Below are 25322 nucleotides of genomic sequence, written 5' to 3' on the forward strand. Positions count from 1 at the left end.
CTTATATATCAGGGGTCACCACAGCAGAATGAACTGCCAACTATTCTGGCATATGTTTTACGCAGTGGATGCCCTTCCAGCCGCAACCCAGAACTGGAAAGACCCATGTTGGCAGCAAACCATGTTGGCGTAGGTTTCCTCCAGGTGCTCCGGTTTCCCCCACAGTCCAAACATGCACTATAGGGGAATTGAATGAGCCAAATTGGCCATAGTGTAAGTGTGTGAATGAGTGTGTATGGGTGTTTCCCAGTACTGGGTTGCAGCTGGAAGAGCATCGGCTGTGTAAAACATATGCTGGAATAGTTTCATTCTGCTGTGGCGACCACTGAAATAAAGATTAACAGAAGGAAAATGAATGAATGAATGAATGAGTGAATAATTGCGATTAATCTATGCTCAGCACTAATAATAATTTATTTTCATGGATAAAATGTAACTCAAAGTGCTTCACAACCATAAACAAATATTAAAAACAACATCAGCAAATGGTTTGAATGAAATAAGCAGCAAATACAAACAAATTTAGACTAAAACAGACGTAAAAATACACAAAACAAGTATTAAAATCCAAATAGACACAAACCAAAAATAAGCAGAGAAAAGGAAATGCAATTAAAAAGAATTAAAAAGAAATAATAATTAAGAAAGAATAATTAAATAGCTTTGGTGTGATTATTTGATTATTATTACAATTATTTAGCTTGTTTTAAGGAAAAACTCATTTCATTTTGACTTTTTATTCATTCATTCATTCATTTTCTTTCAGCTTAGTCTCTTATATATCAGGGGTCACCACAGCAGAATGAACCGCCAACTATTCCAGCATATGTTCTACGCAGCGAATGCTCTTCCAGCCGCATCCCAGCAATGGGAAGACCCATGTTGGCAGCAAACCATGTTCTTCCATGTTGGTGTGGGTTTCCTCCGGGTGCTCCGGTGTCCCCCACAAGTCCAAACACATGCGCTATAAGTCAACTGGATGAAGTAAATTGGCCGTAGTGTATGAGTGTGTTTGTGAATGAGTGTTTATAAGTGTTTCCCAGTACTGGGTTGTGGCTGGAAGGGTATCCACTGTGTAAAACATGCTGGAATAGTTGGTGGTTGGCTGAATGAATGAATACTCCCCTCTGATTTTGTTAGGGTTGGGTTAGGGGTATGATTACAAAAATGATATTCTAGGATCAACATAGATGTTAATCCAGGATCGCATTATACTGGGCAAAATCATGACATGCGTGTAAATGTATTGTAATTTAAGTCAATTTAATTCACTGTTATTTGTATAGCACTTTTACAATGTAGATTGTGGCTGTTTCTCAATTCCAGGAACCCAGAGAACGGACTTGTGTTCTTGTGGAGACTGGTCTTGGCAGGTGTCCTCGGAAGAACGAACTCAGGAGACCGCGAGGGCAGAGAACGCGTCCTTTGAGAAATGGGATGCTGCGTTCTTCCTGATGGTCACATGACCTTCACACGTTTAAATGGTAAATTATTTAAACATTTCAGCATTCAACTATTTATTGTTTTTCCCCTTTTCAAAATATATACTATGCATAAAAGCATTATAATTATACGCTGCACAATATAAATAAAACAGATTTTAATACGAATTTTAGCAAACAAACAACCCTTAATGTGTTTATTTCTTTATTAAGATGTCCATGGTAATGTTTACTTTCACCGTTTCATTTAGGGAAACTCATGAGTTAAATAAGTGACATCTCTGAACTTTAATAATAAATCTAGATAAAATGCTGCGCTTCCCACCTCCAGTCGCAATGACTTCTGGGACTTCCAGAGCGAGTTCGGTGCTCAAGTCTGCATCAGTGCGTCCTCGATATCAAGATCACATCCAGGAAGTTTCACGCGTCCTCCGTACTTGCGGTCTTGAGTATTGGAACTGAACTTAGGCAGCTGATGATGACGTTAAACGAGAACACGAGGATGCAAGACCACTGAAGAACGCATATTGAGAAACAGCCTGTGTCAAAGCAGCTTCACACAAAAGATCATAGTAAATTGAAACAGAGTCAGTTCGGTTTTCAGTGTTTAAGTTCAGTTCAGTTTAAGTTCAGTTCAGTGTGGTTTAATAGTCACTACTGAGAGTCCAAACACTGAAGAGCAAATCTATCGATGCGCAGCTCTACAGATCCCAAACCATGCAAGGCAATAGCAACATCGGCGAGGAAAAAACTTCACCAATTGCTGAAAGTGAAGAATTAAAAAACCTCGAGAGTAAACAGGCTCAGTTGGGCACGACCATTTCTGAATTGGGAGAGTGTGTCTGAGCCTCGGACGTTATCAGGAAGGCTATTCCAGAGTTTAGGAGCCATAAATGAGAAGGCTTGACCTCCTTTACTTGACTTTGCTATTCTAGTACTAGCAGAAGCCCTGAGTTTTGAGATCTTAAAGAGCGAGTTGGATTGTAGCGAGACAGCAGGTTGGTTAGATAAACAGGAGCTGGATTATTTAAAGCTTTATAGGTGACCCAGTTGAAAAAAAATATATAATTAAATGCAATTAAAATACACTTAAATACCCGCAAATGCATTTTTAGTACATTGTTATTTTTTTGTGTTAAATAAAAGTTTGATGGTTTTACACTATAAATATACTAATTAAAAGTATGTTTATACTTCAGTAGGACTTTAGTACACTTGACAAAAGTATACTAAATACCAGTAATACTCAACTAGATTTTTAGTTGCAAAAGTGTGCTTTAACTGCTTTAAACATTAGTTGATTTTTAGTACACTGTTTACATACTAATCCTAAGTTTAAAATAAGTTAATATATAAAAAATCTATTAGTAATGTATTGTAGGAGAAGTACATTTTCCCAAAAGTTGTAGTTAAGTACACTTAATGTGAATGCAATATTATCACTAACACTTAAATAGATTTTGAGTGTGGTAATTCTAAGTTTACATTAAATTGACTTTATTAAAAATCTATTAGTAATGTATTGTAGTAGAAGTACATTTTCCCAAAATGTCTTTACATTTCATATATGCGCTGTAGTGTTGCATCTTATTTATATTTTTGTGTTCTGAGTTTTTGCTAAGTTTTTGTTCTCTCCCATAAGGTGTTTTTGGACTTGTGGTTTATTGCACAGAAAGATTAAAGTGTTTTGATGAAGCACAGATGCTGTTTTCTTTGTACACACAGAATCCCTTCAAAATATATTCTTTAAATAAATGTTTAGTATGTTAAAAGCACATTTTAGATCAGCTTCATTTTGTCTCATAATAGCACAGTTGAGTACACTTAGATGTACTTAAGTTTATCTTAAAATGTACTTAATACTAATTTTTAGTACATTAAATACAAAATTAGTTTGGGAAAATAGAGTCTCACATTTTTAATACAGTATTTAGCACACTTTTTACAATTTGTATATTCTTTTAATATTTTACTATTAAACTTTAAATTTGTGATAAATATATTTAAATGTTTAAAATTAGGGTTCAAGTGTATTTCTAGTTGTAACTAAATATATTTTTTAAAATACAGATATAGTATGTTAAAAGCACATTTTAGTTCAATTTCAGGGTGTCTCAAAATAGCACAGTTGAGTGCACTTAGATGGTATTAAGTTTATCTTAACATATACTTAATACTATCTTTTAGTACATTAAGTACAAAATTAGTGTGCGAAAATAGAGCACTTTTAGTACATTACTGAAAAGTGTACTAAGTATACTTAAATAAAGTGCATTTTAGTGCACTTTTTTACCTGGGAAGAAGCAATATTTTGAATTCAAGCTACGTTTTGTTTTAGCTGAAGTTTGTTAATAGAGGATGCTGGGCAGCCCGCAAATAGACCAGCATTACAGTAATCCAGTCTAGAAGTCATAAAAGCATGCACTAGCTTTTCTGCATCTGAGATTGATAGCATACTTCCTAATTTAGTGATATTTCTCAGATGAAAGAAGGCAGTTTTTGTAACATGGGATATATAATTGGGATATATAATACAAAGTTAAATTGCTGTCTAATATGACACCCAGATCTTTTATAGTAGAGCTAAAGCTAACTCTGTATCCCTCTAATTGTAGGTCGAGTTGCGAGATCTGCTGTGTACAGGATTTAGGCCCAATAAGTAATAATTCTGTTTTGTCTGAGTTTAAGAGAAGGAAATTGTTGGTCATTCAGTCTTTAACATCTTTAATACACTCAGTTAGCTTAGACAGTTCAGACATCTCATCAGGTTTAGTTGAAATATCGAGTATCATCTGCATAGCAGTGGAAGCTGATCCCATGTCTTACCCATGTTATTTTTTTGTGTGCATGAACACAGTGATCAGATGCAGATAAACGCTCATTCATAAAGAGAGAGCGCCGCAGGTTTATATTAACCACAGTACACTGAGGTCAAGTTCCAGCGTTTGTTTTGATCTGCTGTGTTACGTCTCTGATCTCCACTCTGATGAACTTTATACCGATGTGTGTTTTTCTGCTGTTTTACGTGCTTCACATTCACTGTTTGTGTCTCAGAAAAGAACACAAAATCCAACAACAAGCAATCTGACGCTCTTATCAGCAGAAACAAGAGAGAAGTGCAGCTTCAAAAGCCTGTTGTTCACTGGCTGATATCACGGAGAGGATTCACTGGTCTTTCAATACAAACACAAACTTTCACAATTATTTCAAAACTAATTCAGGTACATGCACTCTAAAAACTGCTGGGTTATGGTGACACGACTTCTGGGTCAAATAGGGTCAAACCCAACATCGGATTAATAAAATTAGATTTAAATTATCCTTCTTAAGCCAGCAGTTTTATTAATTAATATTTCGTTTTCAGTTTACTTTCATGATTAAAATTGTAGATTAGCATTATTTACTTGAAATAAAAATCTTTTGTGACATTAGAAATGTCTTTAGCATCACTTTTTATCAATTAAATGAAAAATAATGACTTTACCCAAGAAAAATAAATTAATAAGTAAAAATAAATAGATATATATTCACAAATGTGGATCTTTGGGTTGTTTTTGGGACACAAAAATCCTGAAAGAAATGACTCGGCTGTTAATATATAATTCTATTAATATTTCTCCTAATTTTTTATGACATTTACATTTACATTTCGTCGTTTAGCAGACGCTTTTATCCAAAGCGACTTACAAATGAGGACAAGGAAGCAATTTACACAACTATAAGAGCAACAATGAATAAGTGCGGTAGACAAGTTTCAGGTGTGTAAAGTCTAAGAAGGAAAGCATTAGTCATTTTAAATTGTTTATTTTTTATTTTTTTGGGTACAGTTAGAGGTGGAGCCAGAGAGGCAATTGCAGATTAGGAAGGAAAGTGGAGACTAAATAGTTGAGTTTTTAGTCGTTTCTTGAAGACAGCGAGTGACTCTGCCGTTCTGATGCAGTTAGGGAGTTCATTCCACCAACTGGGCAGATTAAATGCGAGAGTTCGGGAAAGTGATTTTTTCACTCTTTGGGATGGAACCACGAGGCGACGTTCATTCACAGAACGCAAGATTCTGGAGGGCACATAAATCTGCAGAAGTGAGAGCAGATAAGAAGGAGCAAAGCCAGAAGTCCCTTTGTCAGCAAACATCAGAGCTTTGAATTTGATGCGAGCAGCAACTGGCAGCCAGTGCAAACGGATGAGCAGCGGAGTGACATGTGCTCCTTTAGGTTCATTAGAGACCACTCGTGCTGCTGCGTTCTGGAGCAGCTGAAGAGGTTTGATAGAGTTAGCTGGAAGCCCTGCTAGTAGAGAGTTGCAATAGTCCAGTCTGGAGAGAACAAGAGCTTGAACAAGGAGCTGAGCTGCATGTTCAGATAGGAAGGGTCGGACTTTTCTGATGTTATAGAGTGTGAATCTGCACAATTAAGCAGTTCTAGAAATGTGGTCAGAGAAGTTTAGCTTGTCATCAATCGTTACTCCAAGGCTTTTCACCATTTTGGATGCAGTAATGGTTGCCTCATACTTTTTATTTCCTTCAATGATTTAATAGTACAAACAGTTCACGAATCTTGTAAGTCATATGTAGTCAAATATATTCAAATAGAAAACCAAAAGGGTGGCATGGTGGCTTAGTGGTTAGCACTGCTGCCTCACAGCAAGAAGGTCACTGGTTCGAGTCCCGGCTGGACCAGTAGTTCTCCCTGTGTTGGCGTGGGTTTCCTCCAGGTGTTCTGGTTTCCAAACACATGTGCTTTAGGGGAATTGAATAAAACTATCTAAAACTAAATTGGCCTAGTGTATGAGTGTGTGTAAATGTGAAAGTGTATGGGTGTTTTCCAGTGATGTTTTCCATGCATAAAACATATGCTGAAAAGTTGGCTGTTCATTCTGCTGTGGCGACCCCTGATAATTAAAGGAATAAGCGGAAGGAAATGAAAACAAGCCCTTTCCTGCCACTTAATAATAATAAAAAAAATGGGATTACTTTTTATCTTAGAACAGGCACGTGCACACATAGGGCTCAACCTGTGCACTGCACATGCCCTTTTTAGTCTTGGATAGAAAGTGCCCTTCCAATATGATCAAAAGTCCCCCCCCCCACCACCCTTCAGTAGGCGCGCGACAACACCGCTCTTGAGTACGTGCGCTCCACACCCCCCCCGCTTTACAGTTTGCGCGCGACAACACCGCTGATCAGAATACGCGCGACAACACCGCTCTTCAGTACGACAACAACATCACCCCCCCCCCCACGCTCTTCAAATCATTTTTCCTACACATGCCCTTTGGACAGTCTCTGCACGGGCCTGTCTTAGAACTGTGAGATGCAAACTCAAATTCGCAAGTTATAAAGTCAGAATTTTTATATAAATTCACAAATATAAGATATAAAGTCATAAGTCTGAGTTAAAAAGTCTCAAATCTAACTCATAAAGTCAGACTTTCGAGATAAAAAGTCAAAAAGTATTTCATTCATTTTTTCCTTCGGCTTAGTCCCTTATTTATGACATAACAATTTTACTGATCTATTAGAGTTTGTATTTAAAATTGTACAATTTAATTTTAATTGTGGGCGAAGCAGTGGCGCAGTAGGTAGTGCTGTCGCCTCACAGCAAGAAGGTCGCTGGTTCGGGCCTCGGCTCAGTTGGCGTTTCTGTGTGGAGTTTGCATGTTCTCCCTGCATTAGCGTGGGTTTCCTCCAGGTGCTCCGGTTTCCCCCACAGTCCAAATACATGCGGTACAGGTGAATTGGGTAAAACTAAAAATTGTCCGTAATGAATGAGTGTGTGTGGATGTTTCCTAGAGATGGGTTTACGGCTAGAAGGGCATCCTCTGCGTAAAAACGTGCTGGATGAGTTGGCGGTTCATTCCGCTGTGGCAACCCCGGATTAATAAAGAGACTAAGCCGACAAGAAAATGAATGAATGAATGATAAACGCACAGAAAATTGTTAGTTTATGAATATTTTTTTACAGTGTATATATAGGGATCCCCTCACTGAGTTTTTCTTTCAGAGATTTGCTTGAGGAGTCTGGAAGTGTTTTGTTTGAGTCCTCGTGGCTGTAAAAGTGAAACAGAGTCCTGCCAGGATCATGAACAGCACTGAATGGACAGAAAGATGAAGCAAGAGCTGAAAATGAAGATGGAGAGCTTCAGAAACACAGTCGTGATCATGTGACTCGGATCTGAAGGTATGAGAACACTCTGAAGGTTAAAGTGGAGAATCTGATGAACAACATGTGCTGCGCTTGTAATACATCTCGTTCTTTCATCAATATAAGACACGCTGATATGAGCGCTGAGATACTGTGAACATGAAGGAACTTCACATATGGGTGTGTTACACCATTTTTTTCAGTTGTGTTGTGTTTTAATGCTCAAGTAAATGCTTGTAAATTTAATGGACAAATCAAATAAATTCTAGATTTAGATTTCTAAGTGGAGAAATTGAATTGAATACAACTGAACAGCTCACCAAGGATTTGACATAATAAATCACTGGGAAACATCCACACACACACTCATTCACACACATACACTATGGACAATTTTAGCTTACCCAATTCCTGTGGAGGAAACCGGAGTACCCAGAGGAAACCCACACGAACATGGGGAGAACATGCAAACTCCACACAGAAATGCCAACTTGCCCAGCCGGGACGCAAACCAGTGACCTTCTAACCACTGAGCCACCGTGCAACCTCAGACCACTATTAAAACTGTTATCTGAGCTACAAACATCACATGCGAGATGCATCACGTGCTCATGTGACTGGCAAAGCAAACATATTTAATATGAATAGGTGACTTTATTCGAAGAACGTAACTTTCTGTAAGTCTGAATTCTCAGAACAATCGGTCACGCCTGATCTATTTCAGGCCATTATTAAATATACCGCCTATTTTAATGAGATTCGTTATTTACAGGAGCTTCAAAGCTCTATTTTCTGACCGCTTTATAAGTCTTCAATATCTTCAGGTCACATCTTTACAGACACATTTGCACCAGCTTGTGAATGCCGGATCGGTCCTGTCAGTGTTCTTATAACTATATTTAGCCTGCTTTGTTTTGTCAACAGTCTGAGATGTACAGCCGGAAGTGTAGGCTTGTGTTTGTGTGACATTTCTGGCTTCTTTAGTCATCAAGTTCAGTCCAGAAAGTATTCTGACCTGCTGTTCATTAGAGGAACGCAAGCACACAATCTGCTGCTTCAAAACTGTCTGGGGTAATGCATGTTAAGGTAATGCAATACTTAAAAAAATTAAGTAATAATGGAGCCTTTTCACTTTTCTGGGTTTCTCAGCAGCAGACGTCATCACAGTTGGGGAAACTTAGAGCACAGTGAAAGGGAGAGTACAACAAATCATGTTTTTATAATTTATCCCTGTTGAAAAAAAACAGCTTAAACCAGCCTAGGCTGGTTGGCTGGTTTTAGCTGGTCGACCAGGCTGGTTTTAGAGGGGTTTTGGCCATTTCCAGGCTGGTTTCCAGCCATTTTCAGCCTGCTCTTAGCTGGTCAGGCTGGGAGATGACCAGCTAAAACCAATTTGACCAGCCTAGCCAAGCTGGGAGTCCAGCCAAAACCAGCTATGTCCAGCTTAAACCAGGCTGGTCAAGCTGGTTTTAGCTGGTCAGTTTCCAGCCTAACCAGCTAAGACCAGGCTGTAAATGGCTGGAAACCAGCCTGGAAATGGCCAAAACCCCTCTAAAACCAGCCTGGTCGACCAGCTAAAACCAGCCAACCAGCCTAGGCTGGTTAAAGCTGGATTTTCTGCAGGGATTTGTTGAAATAATAAAAGAAAAACTCCACGACGGTGTTATCAAGACTTTCAGAAGAAGGAAAACAATAGTGTGAGATGGGTAACGGCAGCCAGAAGAGAGAGCAATGTCAGATTTACTGTCCTGCCCTCATAGACGCAGCATTAGAAACACCCCGCACAACTGGTAATTTGGTTTTTGTTATTTGATGCAAAGATGAAATACTACATACTTAAATACATATAAATGTACATAAAAAAATCTAAATATTAAAAGCTTTCAAGCATTTAAGACTATGATTACCTTTAACCTCTCAAGGCCCAAGGTGTTTTTTACATGCATTTTTAATTTCTCTTTGCTATTTGGGCTTATTGGAACCTATTTAGAATAAAAATCTAAGTATCATCTTTTGATATGATGTCCATATATGTGTGGACTCGTGGTCCGAATTTACATAAACACTTTTTCCTGACTGTTTTGTAATGCAAATTTAACATAGTTTTATTTTTTATTTTTTTATTTTTATACATGTTTTGACTATCAGAGAGTAAAAACTAATTTTTTTGCCCATTTTGGATAGTTAAAAATAGTGTTTGGGACATTTCATTTACTGCAAAACAGTTGCAGGATGACACTGTATGTCTGTAACAAAATATAAAACATTCAATGTATTTTAAATAGCCACTTAAGAGCTAAAATGTGCTGTCCACGTATGAAGACACTCAAGCCCTAGGAGGTTAAGCGCGTCATAATAGTCTTGTGAAAAGAGTCCATATTGAAGTTACTTGTAATGCATCAAAATTAGTTAGTTTAATTCATCAGGGGTCGCCATAGTGGAATGAACCACCAACTATTCCATCATATATTTTACACAGCAGATGCCCTTTCAGCTGCAGCCCAGTACTGAGAAAAAACCATACACTCTCATTCACACACACACACACACACACACTTATACACTACGGTCAATTTAGTTCATCATTTCTCCTATAGCGCATGTGTTTCGACTTGTGGGGAAAACGGAGCACGTGGAGGAAACCCACGCCAACACAGGGAGAACAAGCAAACTCCATACAGAAATGCCAACTGACCCAGCCGGGACTCGAACCAGCAACCTTCTTGCTGAGAGGCCACAGTGCCAACCACTTAGCCACCGTGCCACCCTAAAAATATTAAATAGTTTATATTAATATTAATGAGTAAGCATTCTAAATGCAATTATATTTGAAAGTATGAAAAATGAATATGTTTTCAGATGCTTTTTACTGGCGATGTCGTGGCGCATCGGGTAGCACGATTGCCGCACAGCTAGAAGGTCGCTGGTTCGAACCTTGGCAATTCTGTGTGTGCTCCGGTTTTCTCCACAGTCCAAAGACATGCGGTACAGGTGAATTGAATAAGCTAAATTGTCCATAGTGTATGAGTGTGAATGAGTGAGTATGGATATTTCCCAATGATGGGTTGCAGCTGGAAGAGCATTTGCTGTGTAAAACATATGCTGGCGACCCCTGATTGATAAAGGGACCAAGCCTAAGAAAAGGTAACAAATGAATGAATGAATTTTTTTATTTTTATTGTAGAACTACTGACAGGATTTGTAGTCATACTATTACCCAAGTCATGCTAACAATGTCTGATTATGTGTTGTTTTCTGCTCTGAAAATGCTAAACAGGACGCATTGGGGATTATTAATTAACTTTTTTACTGATGCTTGAAAAACTACTTGTCTTTAAAAAGATTTCATTCAAAAATTAACATTTGATTTTTCTTAAATTTTTCACAATTATTTATCTCCCTGAGATTCTTTTTTTTGTTGAATATAAAAAGAAGATACTTTGAAGTATGTTGGAAACACAGTAACCATTGATTATCATTCATATGCTAAACCATTTGTTTTCCCTACTATGGAAGTCACAGGTTACCAACATATTCTCATAATCTTTCCATCTTTTGTGTTTAACAGAATACATTTAATCAAACTTGTGAGAAGTGAAGGAAAGAAAATTATTATATTTTTTTCTCTTCTGGAGAAGATCTTATTTGTTTTATTTCAGCAAGAATAAAAGTGTTTTTAATGAAACAATTTAAGGTCAATATTATTAGCCCCCTTACGCAATATTTATTTTATTGTCTACTTTCTTAATTAACCTAGTTAAGCCTTTAATGTCACTTTAAGATGAATACCAGTGTCTTGAAAAATATCTAGTCTAATATTATTTACTGTCATCATGGCAAAGATAAAATAAATCAGTTATTAAAAATGAGTTATTAAAACTATTGTTTAGAAATGTGTTGAAAAAATCTTTCCGTTAAACAAAAATTGGGGAAGAAAAATAAAATAATTAGGATTGAACAGGAGTGCTAATAATCCTGAATTCAAATGTGTGTACTGTACACGCACGCACACATATATAATTTGTTGTTAAACAGCTCCCTCCTATGGCCATCAATAATTATACCACAAACGTATCAGCGACTGACAACACTTTCCACCAATGAAAAGAAAGATCGTCACCGCCAACGACGAATCTAAACCAATAGGAACCGCCCGATCTGAAAATAGGCGGACCGTCAGCCATTTGCGTCCACGAACGTTCTCTTTGGAAGAGAAGTCGATTCCAGAAGCCATTACGCTGCGCAATAGTGTTGGGACAAAAACGTACTATTTTTACGTATTCTACGCAATTTCCCCCCCTCTCCATCCGTCAAATTTACAACGTTATGGCATCTCAGGCCAAAAAGAGAAAAACGAACTTCTCCGAGAGGGAGGTGGAGATCATCGTGGAGGAGATGGAAAAGCAGAAGCATATTTTGGTGAATCACTTTAACGCGGGCGTCACGCACATCGCCAAAAACAGCGCGTGGATGGAGATCCTGAAGCGCGTGAACGCCGTGAGCACCTGCCAGCGCGAGCTCGCCGAAGTCAAGAAGAAATGGTCGGATCTGAAGACGGAGGTGCGGCGGAAAGTGGCGCAGGCTCGAGCCGCCATGGAGGGCACGGGCGACTGCACCACCGTGCCGGTGATCCTGACCTCCATGCAGCAGCGCATCTGCAATCTGCTGGGCGAAGCGACCATCATCAGCCTCCCGGCGGCGGACGCGGGTACGGAGATCGCGGTGCCTATCAGCTCCGCAGCCGCCGTCACTTTAACGCAAAGTAAGACACTAGCGTTAGCCCTACGCAACTTACCATGCGGAAACTGAGCGCGCTAATGCGTTTCTTACTTAGAGACTTTGTCTTGTTTGTAGTCCAAAATATCTAAACATAATTAAATCAACAGGCATTTTCTAGACAAAGTAAATGAAAAAAAACAAACATATATAGTTATTTTCAGAAATAAATTACAGTCAAGTTTAGGTATATAGTACATTTCCATATACAATTGTAATTGAAAGTGCTTTAAATAAACAAGACGATTAAAATAAAGAATAATAAAATAAGCACACAAGTATAAGAATTAAAAACGAATAGAAATGAGTTAAAACATGGTTAAAAGGAATAAACAAGAACTAAAGTCAAAATTAAATGAGTTTTTGTTTTAAACAAGGTGTTTTTGTTTTTAATCTGTCATTGGTTTTAGTAAAATAGTCTTGATTTTGGTTTAAAATAAGTACATTTCACTACCCCATTGTCAGATTATTGTGCTTGTTTTTTAGGAAAACATGCAAATTAAACTATATATTTTCACTTGTCAAAAATGCTTCTTAATTGAATATGTTTTTAATTTTTGGACTAGAAACAAGACAAAAACAACAATAAGAAATGTATATATTTTTTGCTTGGAACAAACATTTTCTTTATTTGGAAAAACACAATTTATATTTCATGTTTATCACCTTAAATACATTAAGGCAATTGTACTGTACTCAGTTTACCTTTAAAATGTTGTTTACCAACATAAAAACACACTGTAGTAGGCTAAGGCTTAAGCTAAGCGATGTATAGTTATTAGTGTTTTTGAGTATTCGAAATACTGAATATATTATACAACACTTCATTATCGAATGCTAGTAGTATCAACTATCTGATAAACTGTCATTTTAATGGAGTCATTTGTTTATATTACTGTAGTTGTTGTGTTACCATAGCATTACCAAAACAGATAAGCTCAAGTACTTTACTAATGCATAGCGTGATTCACAAACACCATAGTATTTACTGTAGTATTTTTAATGAGGATAAAAAAGCTAATAAGCAGGGTTCACACAGGGTCATGGAAAACATGGAAAAGTCATGGAATTTTGACGTGGCATTTTCCAGGCCTGGAGAAGTTTTGGAAAAACAGAAAAAGTCACGGAAATTACATTCACATTTAGTCGTTTAGCAGACGCTTTTGTCTAAAGCGACTTAAGCTGTGGTCACGTTAGAGCATGTACTTGCGAAATTCTGTCGTATGGCGCTGTGAAAAGGGGCGGGGTTAAACGATATGATTAGACATTAATATAAGTGAGCGATTGCTCCATATTTTAAATGTCTTATTTTAAATGATTTTCTATTGGTCTCATGCAGTCACCTGATGTGATTTCGCAGGTAAGAGTTCACCAAGCTTGAACTTTCGAATGCAGTAAAATGCGAAACACGTGCTTGCGTTTCTGCACTGCAAAAAATGCTTTTCTTACTTAGATTTTTTGTCTTGTTTCGAGTCCAAATATCTAAAAATTCCTAAATCAAGAAGAATTTTCTAGACAAGCAAAACATATTGTCTTGTTTTGAGAAATAATATGCCAATATTAAGTGAGTTTTCCCTTAAAACAAGCTAAATAATCTGCCAATGGGGTAAGCAAAATAATCTTACGTCAAAAGAAAAAACAAGATTAATTTGCTCACCCCATTGGCAGATTATTTTGCTTGTTTTAAGGAAAAACTCACTTAATATTGGAATATCCCTGCAGTGGATGGTGTTAGCCTGATGATGAGCGGTGCCTGTTTTTCTTTAAACACGCCTGGAATTCACTCCAAAGAGTTCCATTTTAGTCTCATCAGACCAGAGAATTTAGTTTCTGATGGTCTGAGAGTCCTTCAGATGCCTTTTGGCAAATTCCAGGTGTCAAGTGGCTTCCGTCTGGCCACTCTACCATGCAGGCCTGTTTGATGGATTGCTGCACAGATGGTTGTCCTTCTGTAAGGTTCTCCTCTCTCCACATAAGAACGCTGGAGCTCAGACTGAGTGACCATCCGGTTATTGATCACTTCCCTGACTAAGGCACTTCTCCCCCGATCACTCAGCTTAGATGTCCGACCAGCTCTAGGAAGAGTCCTGGTGGTTCCAACCATCTTCCACTTACGGATGAGGGAGGCCGCTGTGCTCACTGGAATTTTCAGAGCAGCAGAAATGTTTCTGTAACCTTCCCCAGCCTTGTGCCTCGAGACAATTCTGTCTGAGAGGTCTAAAGACAATTCCTTTGTCTTCATGCTTGGTTTGTGCTTTGACATGCACTGTCAACCCTGGGAGCTTATATAGACAGGTGTATGCCTTATCAAATCATGTCCAATCAGCTGAATTGACCACAGGTGAACTCCAATGAAGCTGCTGAAACATCTCAAGAATGATTAGTGGAAACAGAATGTACCTGAGCTCAATTTATAGCTTCACAGCAAAGGCTGTGAATACTACTGCACATGTTTCAGCTTTTTATTTTTTAATAAATTTGAAACAATTTCAAGAATCTTTTTTTCACATTGTCACTATGGGGGATTGTTGAGGAAATCAATGAATTTAATCCATTTTGGAATAAGGCTAATAATAACATAACGAAATGTAGGAAAAGTGGAGCGCTATCAATACTTTCCAGATGCACTGTAAATCTATTTGTAAAGAGTTCATAATTTTGCATTGTAATATGTTTGTAGGGAGTGTGTTAATTGTAAAGTATAATAAACAAATTACAAACATAAACAATAAAACAACATACAAATGAAATAGATAGCTCTATGGTTTCCTAGAGAGTCTAACAATGTTGAGGTAAAGTGTAAAACAAGAATGTAAACAAATGTATAATAACACAGTATAGTCTTCATTGTAACAATAAAGACAAGCTACATATTTGATCATTTCTCATACCCAAATAGTTTAAATTAGCATGACATTTTTCAGTCACGTGCCTTCAAAATAAATTCCCTCACCTAGTATGGTTAAACTTTGCTTGTGTTTCCTGGTTAATTAAAATCCCAACTAAACATTGCAGATTCTGCTATGATAATTCAAGTGGCAGAGAGTTGTAATCTACATTTTGAGATTATGAATGCGTCTGAATCTTTATAATATGATTGTCTCTTCACAGGTATTCAGCCGGCGACCGCATCAGCGTGTGAGATAAAAACTCTTGAAGGTATGATTACAGTTTACCACATATTCTTTACATAAATGTAAGAAACTATGTTAATATATCACAGGTTTTATGTTAATATATTCCAGGATTTACGTTAATATATCCCAGGTTTTATGTTAATATGTCCCAGGTGAACTGGGTAAAACATCAATTGAAAACTATCATGTGAAATGAGTAGGGGTGTAACGATAATACAAACCGAATCGAAATATCGCGATACAGCAACCACGATATGTATCGCGAAACTCTCGTGGCGATACGTATCGCGAATCTCTCGTGGCGTCCCCCAGACACATTTAAGTCGCCTGTGTGGGAACATTTTGTTTTTCCAGTGGAGTACAGTAATGGAATTCGTGTCATGGACAAATCGCACACTATCTGTCGTAACTGTTTCACAAAACTTACTTATAAGGGATAACATTTACAAAGTTTGGTAATTTCACAATGTGAGGGCGTAAGCAAAAGACTGACAATAGAATAGCCAACAAAAGGGATTTAATGTTCAAAAGTGAAACCAGAATAATGCCCAAATATATACAAAAACGAGAAATATTTACAATAATAAATTGAATATAATAAAGGAGCAAATTCAAACAAAGTATCAAAGATAATTAGTTCAACTCGAGAGTAAGGGGACGATAGTGAAGCCAAACAAAAGAAAGAAATATAACAAAACAATTCTAACTCATGAATATCCTATTACCTCGCTAGAAACTGATGAAAAGAAAAGACAGTTCTTCGGCACCGTGCACCGTATTCCTCCATATAATGAACTGTAGAATAAAATAAATACAAAGATGACTTTCCTCTCTTACCTGATGTCTTTAACAATACATTTTCTACGTGTTTGCAAAATGGAAGTCTTACGACATCTTCCCTATCCACCTTACTCTGAGAAAAGAGTGAACTTGAGGAGGTATAGCTCAATATGACGGGAAAGAGCCGAGCCAATAATTTACAAACAAATTAATTGAAATAAAAATGTACAAAAAATTTGTGAGTGGGCAAAAAAAGTAATGTGGGGGAAAGTAATGCTAAATAATTTTGCCTTAATGAAAGTTAAGCAAAAACATTAAAAATCACAATCATGCCAGCAAAATACACGAAACAAGCTCTCTCTGGCTCTTCCTGACATGCTTTTTATATCCCCACGCCACGTCGCCAAATGATGATAGATCGGTCTCCTGACCAATCAGCTGTCAAGAAGGCGGACCTATACAATGACAGGCATGGAGAGAGCGGGAGAGTGAGAACGGGAGGCAAAAATACAGCTGGCTACAACTATACCATTAGTTTCAGACAAAACTGCAAAGTATTTTACTGGTGAATATGTCATGTAAAAACACTTTACAAACACATTATATGTATATTTTATCATTAAACGGAAACCTGTCGATCTAAATGAAAACTTATATAATCAAAAATGAGCATCACTATGTCTGTGTCTGCATAGAGATCAAGCCTCTCACCTGAGAATGTGGACATTACGGTGTTTTTGAAGAAGAGCTTAAAACTTAATTGAATATTTCAAATGTCCTTAAAGAGGACAGACCTGTTGATCTTTCACTAGTCTACACTGCAGTTATTTATTTAATTTTAGTTTACTTAGTTAAGATGGCTGCACTAAAGAGAATAGTTTTTGTCTGACAAGTCTACATTGGAGGTATTTATTGAATTTTTGTTTACTCGGGTATCCTGACTGTGCTAAAATGTGATGGCAAATAGTGACGGGTCTTTCATTTAGAACGAATCTTTAATATGACTCGGGAACTATGAGTCCTCTCAGGGAGTGATTCGTTCATCCGCACATGCGCACATTTGTGCAGGTGGTATCGTTCATTTCAAGTCTTCATCACATTTCGAGTCGTTCATCGTGGAAAGGCAGCAAAGAAAAAGGCAGAGCCGGAAAAAGAATTGATCCATTCATCTCCCGAGTCCTCTATCGGGTTTGAGTCATTTTGTCACGTAATGAACGAAGGACTCAAGACTTGAAAGGTGAACTAATTATCATGGCTCCCATTGGCTCAGACTGTGTACATTGGTTAAGATTATACGTGACAATACTCTTTTGCTACTTTTAGCTCGGCGCAAGGGTCATTTTGAGGTGTTGCGCCACGCTGTTTAAATAGCAAATGCATTTGCGCTCAAATGTGCGCCCATAGGCGTTCTGGTCTAAAAAAGCAGGAGTGTTTTGGCGCGTTGCTATTTTGAGAAACTGTAAATAGTCTGATCTTTAGACCAGAACAAAGTGGGTCTATTGTCTGACGCAAAGTGCGCCTGGCTTACACACTACAAACAAGATGCAGAGCAATACGCAAATATTTTTACATTTGAAAAATATCAAATATCTTAAGGATATATATATATATATATATATATATATATATATATATATATATATATAATAAGGATGTATACAGGATATAAATATAAATGATTCAAATATTACAAAACATATTAATTTCTAGCCTACATGAAGATTTAAAAACCACTGCCTTACTTTCTTCATCTCGGGAGGCTTTTTCAGTTCATTCAATTTGCTTTTGTATAATGTTATTATTATTAGCAGTATTATTTATTATATGCATATTTATATTTGTTTTATTAAAAACAAGCTTAGATTTGTCCACCTGTCAGGTTTTAGACCATATGGGGCATGGCAGGTGTATTTGGAAATAACTCAGTATTTTGACCACACTTGGTTATTATTGTTCATTTATTCGTTTGCTAGATATTAGAACTGAATTTAGAAATAGTTTTGAAACAAATCTTTGCGCTTAACAAACGAAATTAATTATTTATAGGCTAATTGATGTCTGTGCGTAAAGGTTTCCCTATCCACGAGAGCAAAAGCGAAAGTGAACTTACTTTTCGTCAAAATGCGCTTATGGCGTGACGCAGCTGGGTCTTAAAGGGAATGGGAGATGAGACTTTAATTGGTTTATTCTCAAAACACACCTATAACTCATTAAGAAAATAAACTCAACCCTTTTAGCCCATGCGCCACGGTGCAAACCGGATTTTCCCGTCCTTAAATTAGCAAAAATGCATTCTGACATGCCCTGAAAGCGTTTGCGCCCTGCGTTTTACGCTCTGCGCATGGACCGTCAAAATAGAGCCCTCAAAGATCCGAGTCAGAAAAATGATCTGAACTTCCATCACTAATGGCAAAGTTAATAAAGGAAAAAGTGTATATGTTCTTGTAATTAGGTAAATCTATTGTTCCTTAGCATTGCAGTTAAGATGACATCAACCCGAACCGCACAGCAAACAGAAACCGAACCGAACCATGCCTCTAAAATCGTGAACCGAACCAAACCGTGCCTTTGGTGTATCGTTACACCCCTAGAAATGCGAAACGGAAATGTTTTTAAAAAAAAATTCTCTCCGTTAAACAGAAATTGAGTAGAAAAGTATTCAGGGGGCTAATAATTCTGACTGCAACTGTATGTGTGCAGCAGAGACGACATATCACACGCTGGAGGAGGGAATGGTGGAGTATTGCACCACTGAGACGCCAGTGACCGTAACAGCAGAGGCTCCGGTGGAGATGCTGACCGCTCAGGCTGAATGCTCCAACAAACCGCAGGAACTGAAGAGCAGAATCGCCCTCAACTCGGCCAAACTGCTGCAGGAGCACCGCGTCACCAACCTGCACGTGCGGGAGATCGCCCAGCACCTGGAGAACCAGAACGACCTGCTACAGATGATCCGGCGCTCGCAGGAGGCCCAGGCCTGCGCTCAGGAGAGACAGGCTCAGGCCCTGGAGGGCACGCAGGCCGCTCTGCTGGCCCTCATTCAGATGTTCAGACCCGCGCTGAAGGACTTGAGGAAGTTTCTGCAGAACGCCAACAGCACAAACACTGCAGCCGCCGCCACAGCAGCAGAGGCGGGAGATGGAGCGGAGAATGTGCCGCCGCAGACAGAAGAAGGACAATAGAAGAGGGAGTGCGTGAGTGCATGTGGGTGTGTGTGTGTGTGTGTGTGTGTGTATGTGTGTGTTTGTTGGTTTTGATGCACTGCAAAAAAAGTTGTTTTTTTATACTTAAAGTTTTTGTCTCACACCCAAAACAATGACTTTTGCTGCTTGTTCAAACACAATTTAAGATTTTTTGGGGGACAACTTAATTATTTTTTGTTGAATCCACTTTAGTTTGTTAACTTAATTAATTTGTGTTGGGACAACATGAAGGAATTGTGTAGAATCCTGCATTTTTTCCAGTGCATTTCTAGTCCAAGTATCCACCAATTCTTAAATCAAGAAGCATTGTCTAGAAATGTACAAAACTCCTGCATTTGGCTGCAAAATGACTTATTTAAAATGAGCTGAAACAACACAATTCTTGAGAAGATTTGGAGGTGCAACTTAATATTTTATGTTCAATCCACTGTAAAAAAAAACGATTAAATTAATTAATTTGTTTTGGGATAACATAGAGCAATCATGTAGAACCCTGCATTATTTACAGTGTACAGTGTGTTGAACATTTAGGAGTAACTTCTGAATGTAAAAAAACAAACAAACTACTGATTCTGACGCATTTTAAAATACATTAAAGGTTCAATTCAAACATCTGTATTGATATAGTGACTAAGTCTTAAAGGGCCATGAAACCCCCTCGTTTCAGCAGGGTGTTTTCACACCTCTACTTTGGAAAAAGTCAGAAAAGTGGGCAAATGGAAATGGAAAAAATGTTGGTACCAAACTGTGATCCATAAATAGTTTTTTTAACATCATCAAATGTTATGTAGACATAACTATAAATAGAGATGAAATGTTCAATACACTCAAAACAATGAGTTTGCTGCTTGTTTATTTAACATGAGCTGAAACAACACAATTCTTGAGATTTCTTTTTTGGGACAACTTAATAGTTTTATGTTCAATCCACTTTAATTTGGGACAACATGAAGGAATTGTGTGGAATCCTGCATTTTTTCCAGTGCATTTCTAGTCCAAATATCCACCAATTCCTAAATCAAGAAGCATTTTCTAGAAACGTAGAAAGTAGCTGCATTTGACTGCAAAATGACTTGTGTTGTTTGTTCAGACTTATTTAAAATGAGCGGAAACACAATTTCTGAGATTATTCGGAGGGACAACTTCATTGTTTTATGTTCAACCCACTGTAAAAAATAACGATTAAATTAATTTATGGAAAATTAATATTTAAAGTATTTTGGTACCAAACTCTACTCCTTAAACAGTCTTTAAACATCATCAAATGTTATGTAGACATTTTATCACTATAAATAGTGATGAAATGTTCTATACACTCAAAACAGTGATTTCGCTGCTTGTTCATTTAAAATGAGCTGAAATAACACAATTCCTGAGATTTTTTTGGGGACAACTTAATTTTATGTTCAATCCACTTTAATTTGGGACAACATGAAGGAATTGTGTGGAATGCTGCATTTTGTACTGTGCATTTCTTGTCCAAATATCCACCAATTCTTAAATCAAGAAGCATTTTCCTGTAACAAAAAAATATTGTTTAAAATTTGTTAACTTAATTGATTTGTGTTGGGACAGCATGAATGAGGTGTGTGGAACCCTGCATTACCTAAAGTTTTTGTCGCACACTCAAAAAATGACTATTGCTGCATGTTCAAACTAATTATTTAAAATGAGTTGAATCAACACAATTCCTATGTTTTTTATTGGAAGGGGGAAACCTAATTGTTTTATGTTCAATCCACTTAAATTTGTTAAGTTAACTTAATTGATTTGTGTTGGGACAACGTGAAGGAATTGTGTGGAACTGCATTATTTACAGTGTACATTATGTTGAATATAAGAGTATAAGAGTAATGTAAAAAACAAACAAACTACTGATTCTTACACATTTTAACTCGCATAGAATCATTTTAAATGTCCAATTTAAAAATCTTGCTGACAATTGGATAGGGGGACTAAATATTTACATCTAAAATTAATTATTTAAAGAGTTTTGGTACCAAACTGTGATCCATAAATAGTTTTTTAACATCATCAAATGTTATGTAGACATTTTATAACTATAAATAGATATAAAATGTTTTATACACTCCAAACAATGAGTTTGCTGCTTGTTCATTTAACATGAGCTGAAACAACACAATTCTTGTGTTTTTTTTTTTTTTTTTTGGTGACAACATAATAGTTTTATGTTCAATCCACTTTAATTTGGGACAACATGAAGGAATAGCGTGGAACTCTGCATTTTGTACAGTGCATTTCTAGTCCAAATATCCATCAATTCTTAAATCAAGAAGCATTTTCGGTCCCACTTTATATTAATGGTCCTTAACTACTATGTACTTACATAAAAAAATAAATACAATGTACTTACTGTGTTTATAATGTATTTGAGAACACTTGTGGTGCTTTTTAGTTGGGATAGAGGTTGGGTTATGGACAGGTTTGGTGGTATGGGTAGGTTTAAGGGTGGGTTAAGGTGTAAGGGATCGTCAACAATGTATTTACAAATGTAGTTACAAAAGTTAATTACAGATTTAATTACATACGTGTATTTAATCAAGCATAAGTACACAGTAAATACATGTATTTGCACAATAAGTACATTGTAACAAACTATTAATTCCTGTGTAAGTATATATTAGTTAAGGCCACTTAATATAAAGTGGGACCGCATTTTCTAGAAATGTACAAAATCGATGTAAAAAAATAGCTGCATTTGACTGTAAAATGATTTTGCTGCGCGTTCAAACCTACTTATTTACAATGAGCTCAAAACAACACAATTCTTGAGATTTTATTGGGACAACTTAATTGTTTAATGTTCAATCCACTGTAAAAATTGATAACGTTTATTCAAGTGTTTTGTGTTGGGACAACATAAAGGAATTTGTATGGAACCCTGCATGTTTTACAGTTCTAGTCCAAATATCCACCAATTCTTAAATCAAGGAGCATTTTCTAAAAATGAAAAATATGTGAAGTTAACATAATTGAATTGTGTGGAATCCTGCATTTCTCAAAGTTTTTGTCTCGCACTGACAAATGACACTTGCTGCTTGTTCAAACTAAATATTTTAAAATAAGTTGAAACGACACAATTCTTGAGGTTTTTTTTTTTTTGGACAACTTCATTGTTTTTTGTTAAATTCACTTAAATTTGTTACGGTAACTTACTTGATTTGTGTTGGAACAGCATAAAGGAATTGTGTGGAGCCCTGCATTTTTTGCAGTGTACAGTATGTTGAGCATTTAAGAGTAACGTCTGAATGTAAAAAAACAAAAAACTACTGATTCTGACGCGTTTTACAATACATAGAATCATTTTAAATGTTCAATTCAAAAATCTTGCTGACAAATGAATATAGTGACTAAAGATTTAAATGTAAATGTAATTAATTAAAGTGTTTTGGTACCCAATTACAATCCTTAAATAGCCTTTTACCATCATCAAATGTCATGAAGACATTTTATAACTATAAATAGGGATGAAATGTTCTATACACTCAAAACAATATTTGATTTTGCTGTTTTTTCAAACTACTTATTTAAAATAAGTTGAAACAACACAATTATTACGATTTTTTGGGACAATGTAATTGTTTTATGTTCAATGAACTTAAATTTGTTAAATTAGCTTAATTGATTTGTGTTGGGACGGCATGACGGAATAGTGTGGAACCCTGCATTTATTACAGTGTACGTCTAGTCCAAGTATCCACCACATACTAAATCAAGGAGCATTTTCTAGAAAATTAGAAGCATTTTCTCCTTAAATTAAGTGGGATTAAGTGAGCAGGTTTAAGGTTTATTTGTGTTCTGCAGCAATGCCAAGATTGAATTATTGCAGAAATGACATTAACGTCAATGCAAAATACCCCCAAAACAAAATAAATTAGAAAATTTAATACAAAGTTACACAAATAAACAAACTAAATCATATTTCTACATCAAGCCGTTCATACACAACCTGCATCCTCACATTAACCATCAATACGGTTTTTCAGAAAAACTATTTATTGAAAGTCCCCTAGTGTCCATGTTATGAGAGGAAAAAGTGAGATTTTCCTTAAAACATCCCGAATTAATATGACAATTATTATTATGTCATTGTGGTTTGTAAAATAATCTTGTGTTTTTTTTTTTTTTGAAATCATTTAATTTCACTCACATTTCACTTCACTGCTTGTTTTTAGGGAAATCTCACTTCATTTTGACTCAGTCTTTAAATACAAAACAATACTTTTCAATTCTAATGCTTCTTGATCTAAGAGTTTGTAGATAGATAGAAAAACAATACAAAGACTCTAAATTAGAAATCAGTTTTGCAGTGTGGATTATGAGGACAGAAATCAGCGTCACTTTAATTTGATGCTCTTTTTAACGTATTTTGTTGACTTTAAGTTACATTGCAACTATTTGCAAAGTTGCTAACTAATTCTCAATCAATGCAAATTTTCTTATAGTCAGGAGAATATCTTTGGGTGTCCGAGTCCTCATAAACCAACAATACCAACATGTGTGTGTGTGTGTGTGTGTGTGTGCGTGTGCGTAAAATAGACTGTAAATTATTGTACAGAGCAGTGCCTCGAAGAGTTATACATGTATGTGTGAACATTTCAGGGATGAAGTGAAATCAAGACTTTTATTAGCATTTAAAAAGTGGCCAAAATGTGCAAAAATCCTCTTACTGGACCTTTTTTTCGGTTCAGGTTTGGTTCACACTCTGGGTTTTGTTTTTATATTTAGTTGTTCTAAAATCCACTTTCATTTTTGCAATTGTTTTGTGCATTTGACCCTAAAATGAACAAAAGCATTGCATGCAAAGTCCATATGAGGGTCCGAGACCTGCTGAAAACAGTTCCTGCAGGACAGATGAGGCCTTGGATGAGTTTGTGGAGGCGTTTGTTTCTTTAACTTTAGACAAGGACTTTTTAGTCGTAAGTATCTTAAATAAAGAAACTCTCCACACATGTATGAGCATTTGTTTGTAATTGATTGCACCAAATCATGCATGCATTTCCTGTGATGAAGTGGCTTTATTGCACACTAAAAGGGATATATTCATTCATTCATTTTCTATTTGGCTTAGTCCCTTTATTAATCAGGGGTCGCCACAGCGGAATGAACCGCCAACTTCTCCAGCATATGTTTTACATCCATACACACTCATTCACACATTTCTACACTATGGACAATTTAGCCTACCCAATTCACCTGCAGCATGTCTTTGGACTGTTGGGGAAACCGGAGCACATGGAGGAAGCCCACGCCAACACGAGAACATGCAAACTCCACACAGAAGTGCCAGATTAATTACTTATTAAAAAGTTGATGAGCAAACCCAGATTAATTTAGAACTGTTTAAAGCAAATGTTTACTAAATCTTTAAAGTAAGCAAATCGGTTTAAATAGGTTAACTCACTTTTTTTTAAGTAAAGTCAATGAATTAATTAAAAAGGTAAGTAAAGTCGAGTCAAGTAATCACTTTAAAATCGATTTAGTGATCAATTAATTTGAACAGCCTCGTAAAAATCAAAGGTGTTACATTACTGCAAAATTAAAAGGCTAATGAAAATGAATATGCTCAGTTTTTTAGTTTACTTTACCGCCACTAGAGGAAGACAAAGTGCGACCTTTTTTATCTGACAACATAATTCCTTCATTATTCATTCATTCATTCATTCTTTTTCCTGTCGGCTTAGTCCACAGGTGTCAAACTCAGTTCCAAAAGGGCCGCAGCTCTGCACAGTTTAGTTCCAACCCTAATCAAACACACCTGGTCAAACTAATTGAGTCCTTCAGGCTTGTTTGAAACCTACAGGTAAGTGTGTTGGAGCAGGG

At 36.6% G+C, this 25322-nt stretch overlaps 1 protein-coding gene and 1 long non-coding RNA gene across 4 annotated transcripts; both read left to right on the forward strand.

The window, feature by feature from the left end:
- Nucleotides 1–219: 219 nt before the first annotated feature.
- On the forward strand, nt 220–4940 carry LOC147842507 (uncharacterized). The gene is made up of 2 exons (XR_015497538.1): nt 220–1305; nt 1981–4940. It is a non-coding gene; the product is annotated as an uncharacterized LOC147842507 (long non-coding RNA).
- A 6855-nt stretch (nt 4941–11795) lies between these two features.
- Nucleotides 11796–24451, forward strand: naif1 (nuclear apoptosis inducing factor 1). Of its 3 annotated transcripts, none has more exons than XM_087263594.1 (3): nt 11796–12344; nt 15470–15517; nt 18976–24451. In XM_087263594.1, exons 1-3 carry the CDS (start codon nt 11909–11911, stop codon nt 19455–19457), a joined length of 966 nt encoding a protein of 321 aa, XP_087119720.1. In that variant the 5' UTR covers nt 11796–11908; the 3' UTR covers nt 19458–24451.
- Nucleotides 24452–25322: the final 871 nt, after the last annotated feature.

The sequence above is a fragment of the Danio rerio genome, chromosome 8 (genome assembly GCF_052040795.2).
Source record: "Danio rerio strain M-AB ecotype USA chromosome 8, GRCz13ab, whole genome shotgun sequence".
In the NCBI taxonomy this organism is placed as follows: Eukaryota; Metazoa; Chordata; class Actinopteri; order Cypriniformes; family Danionidae; genus Danio; species Danio rerio.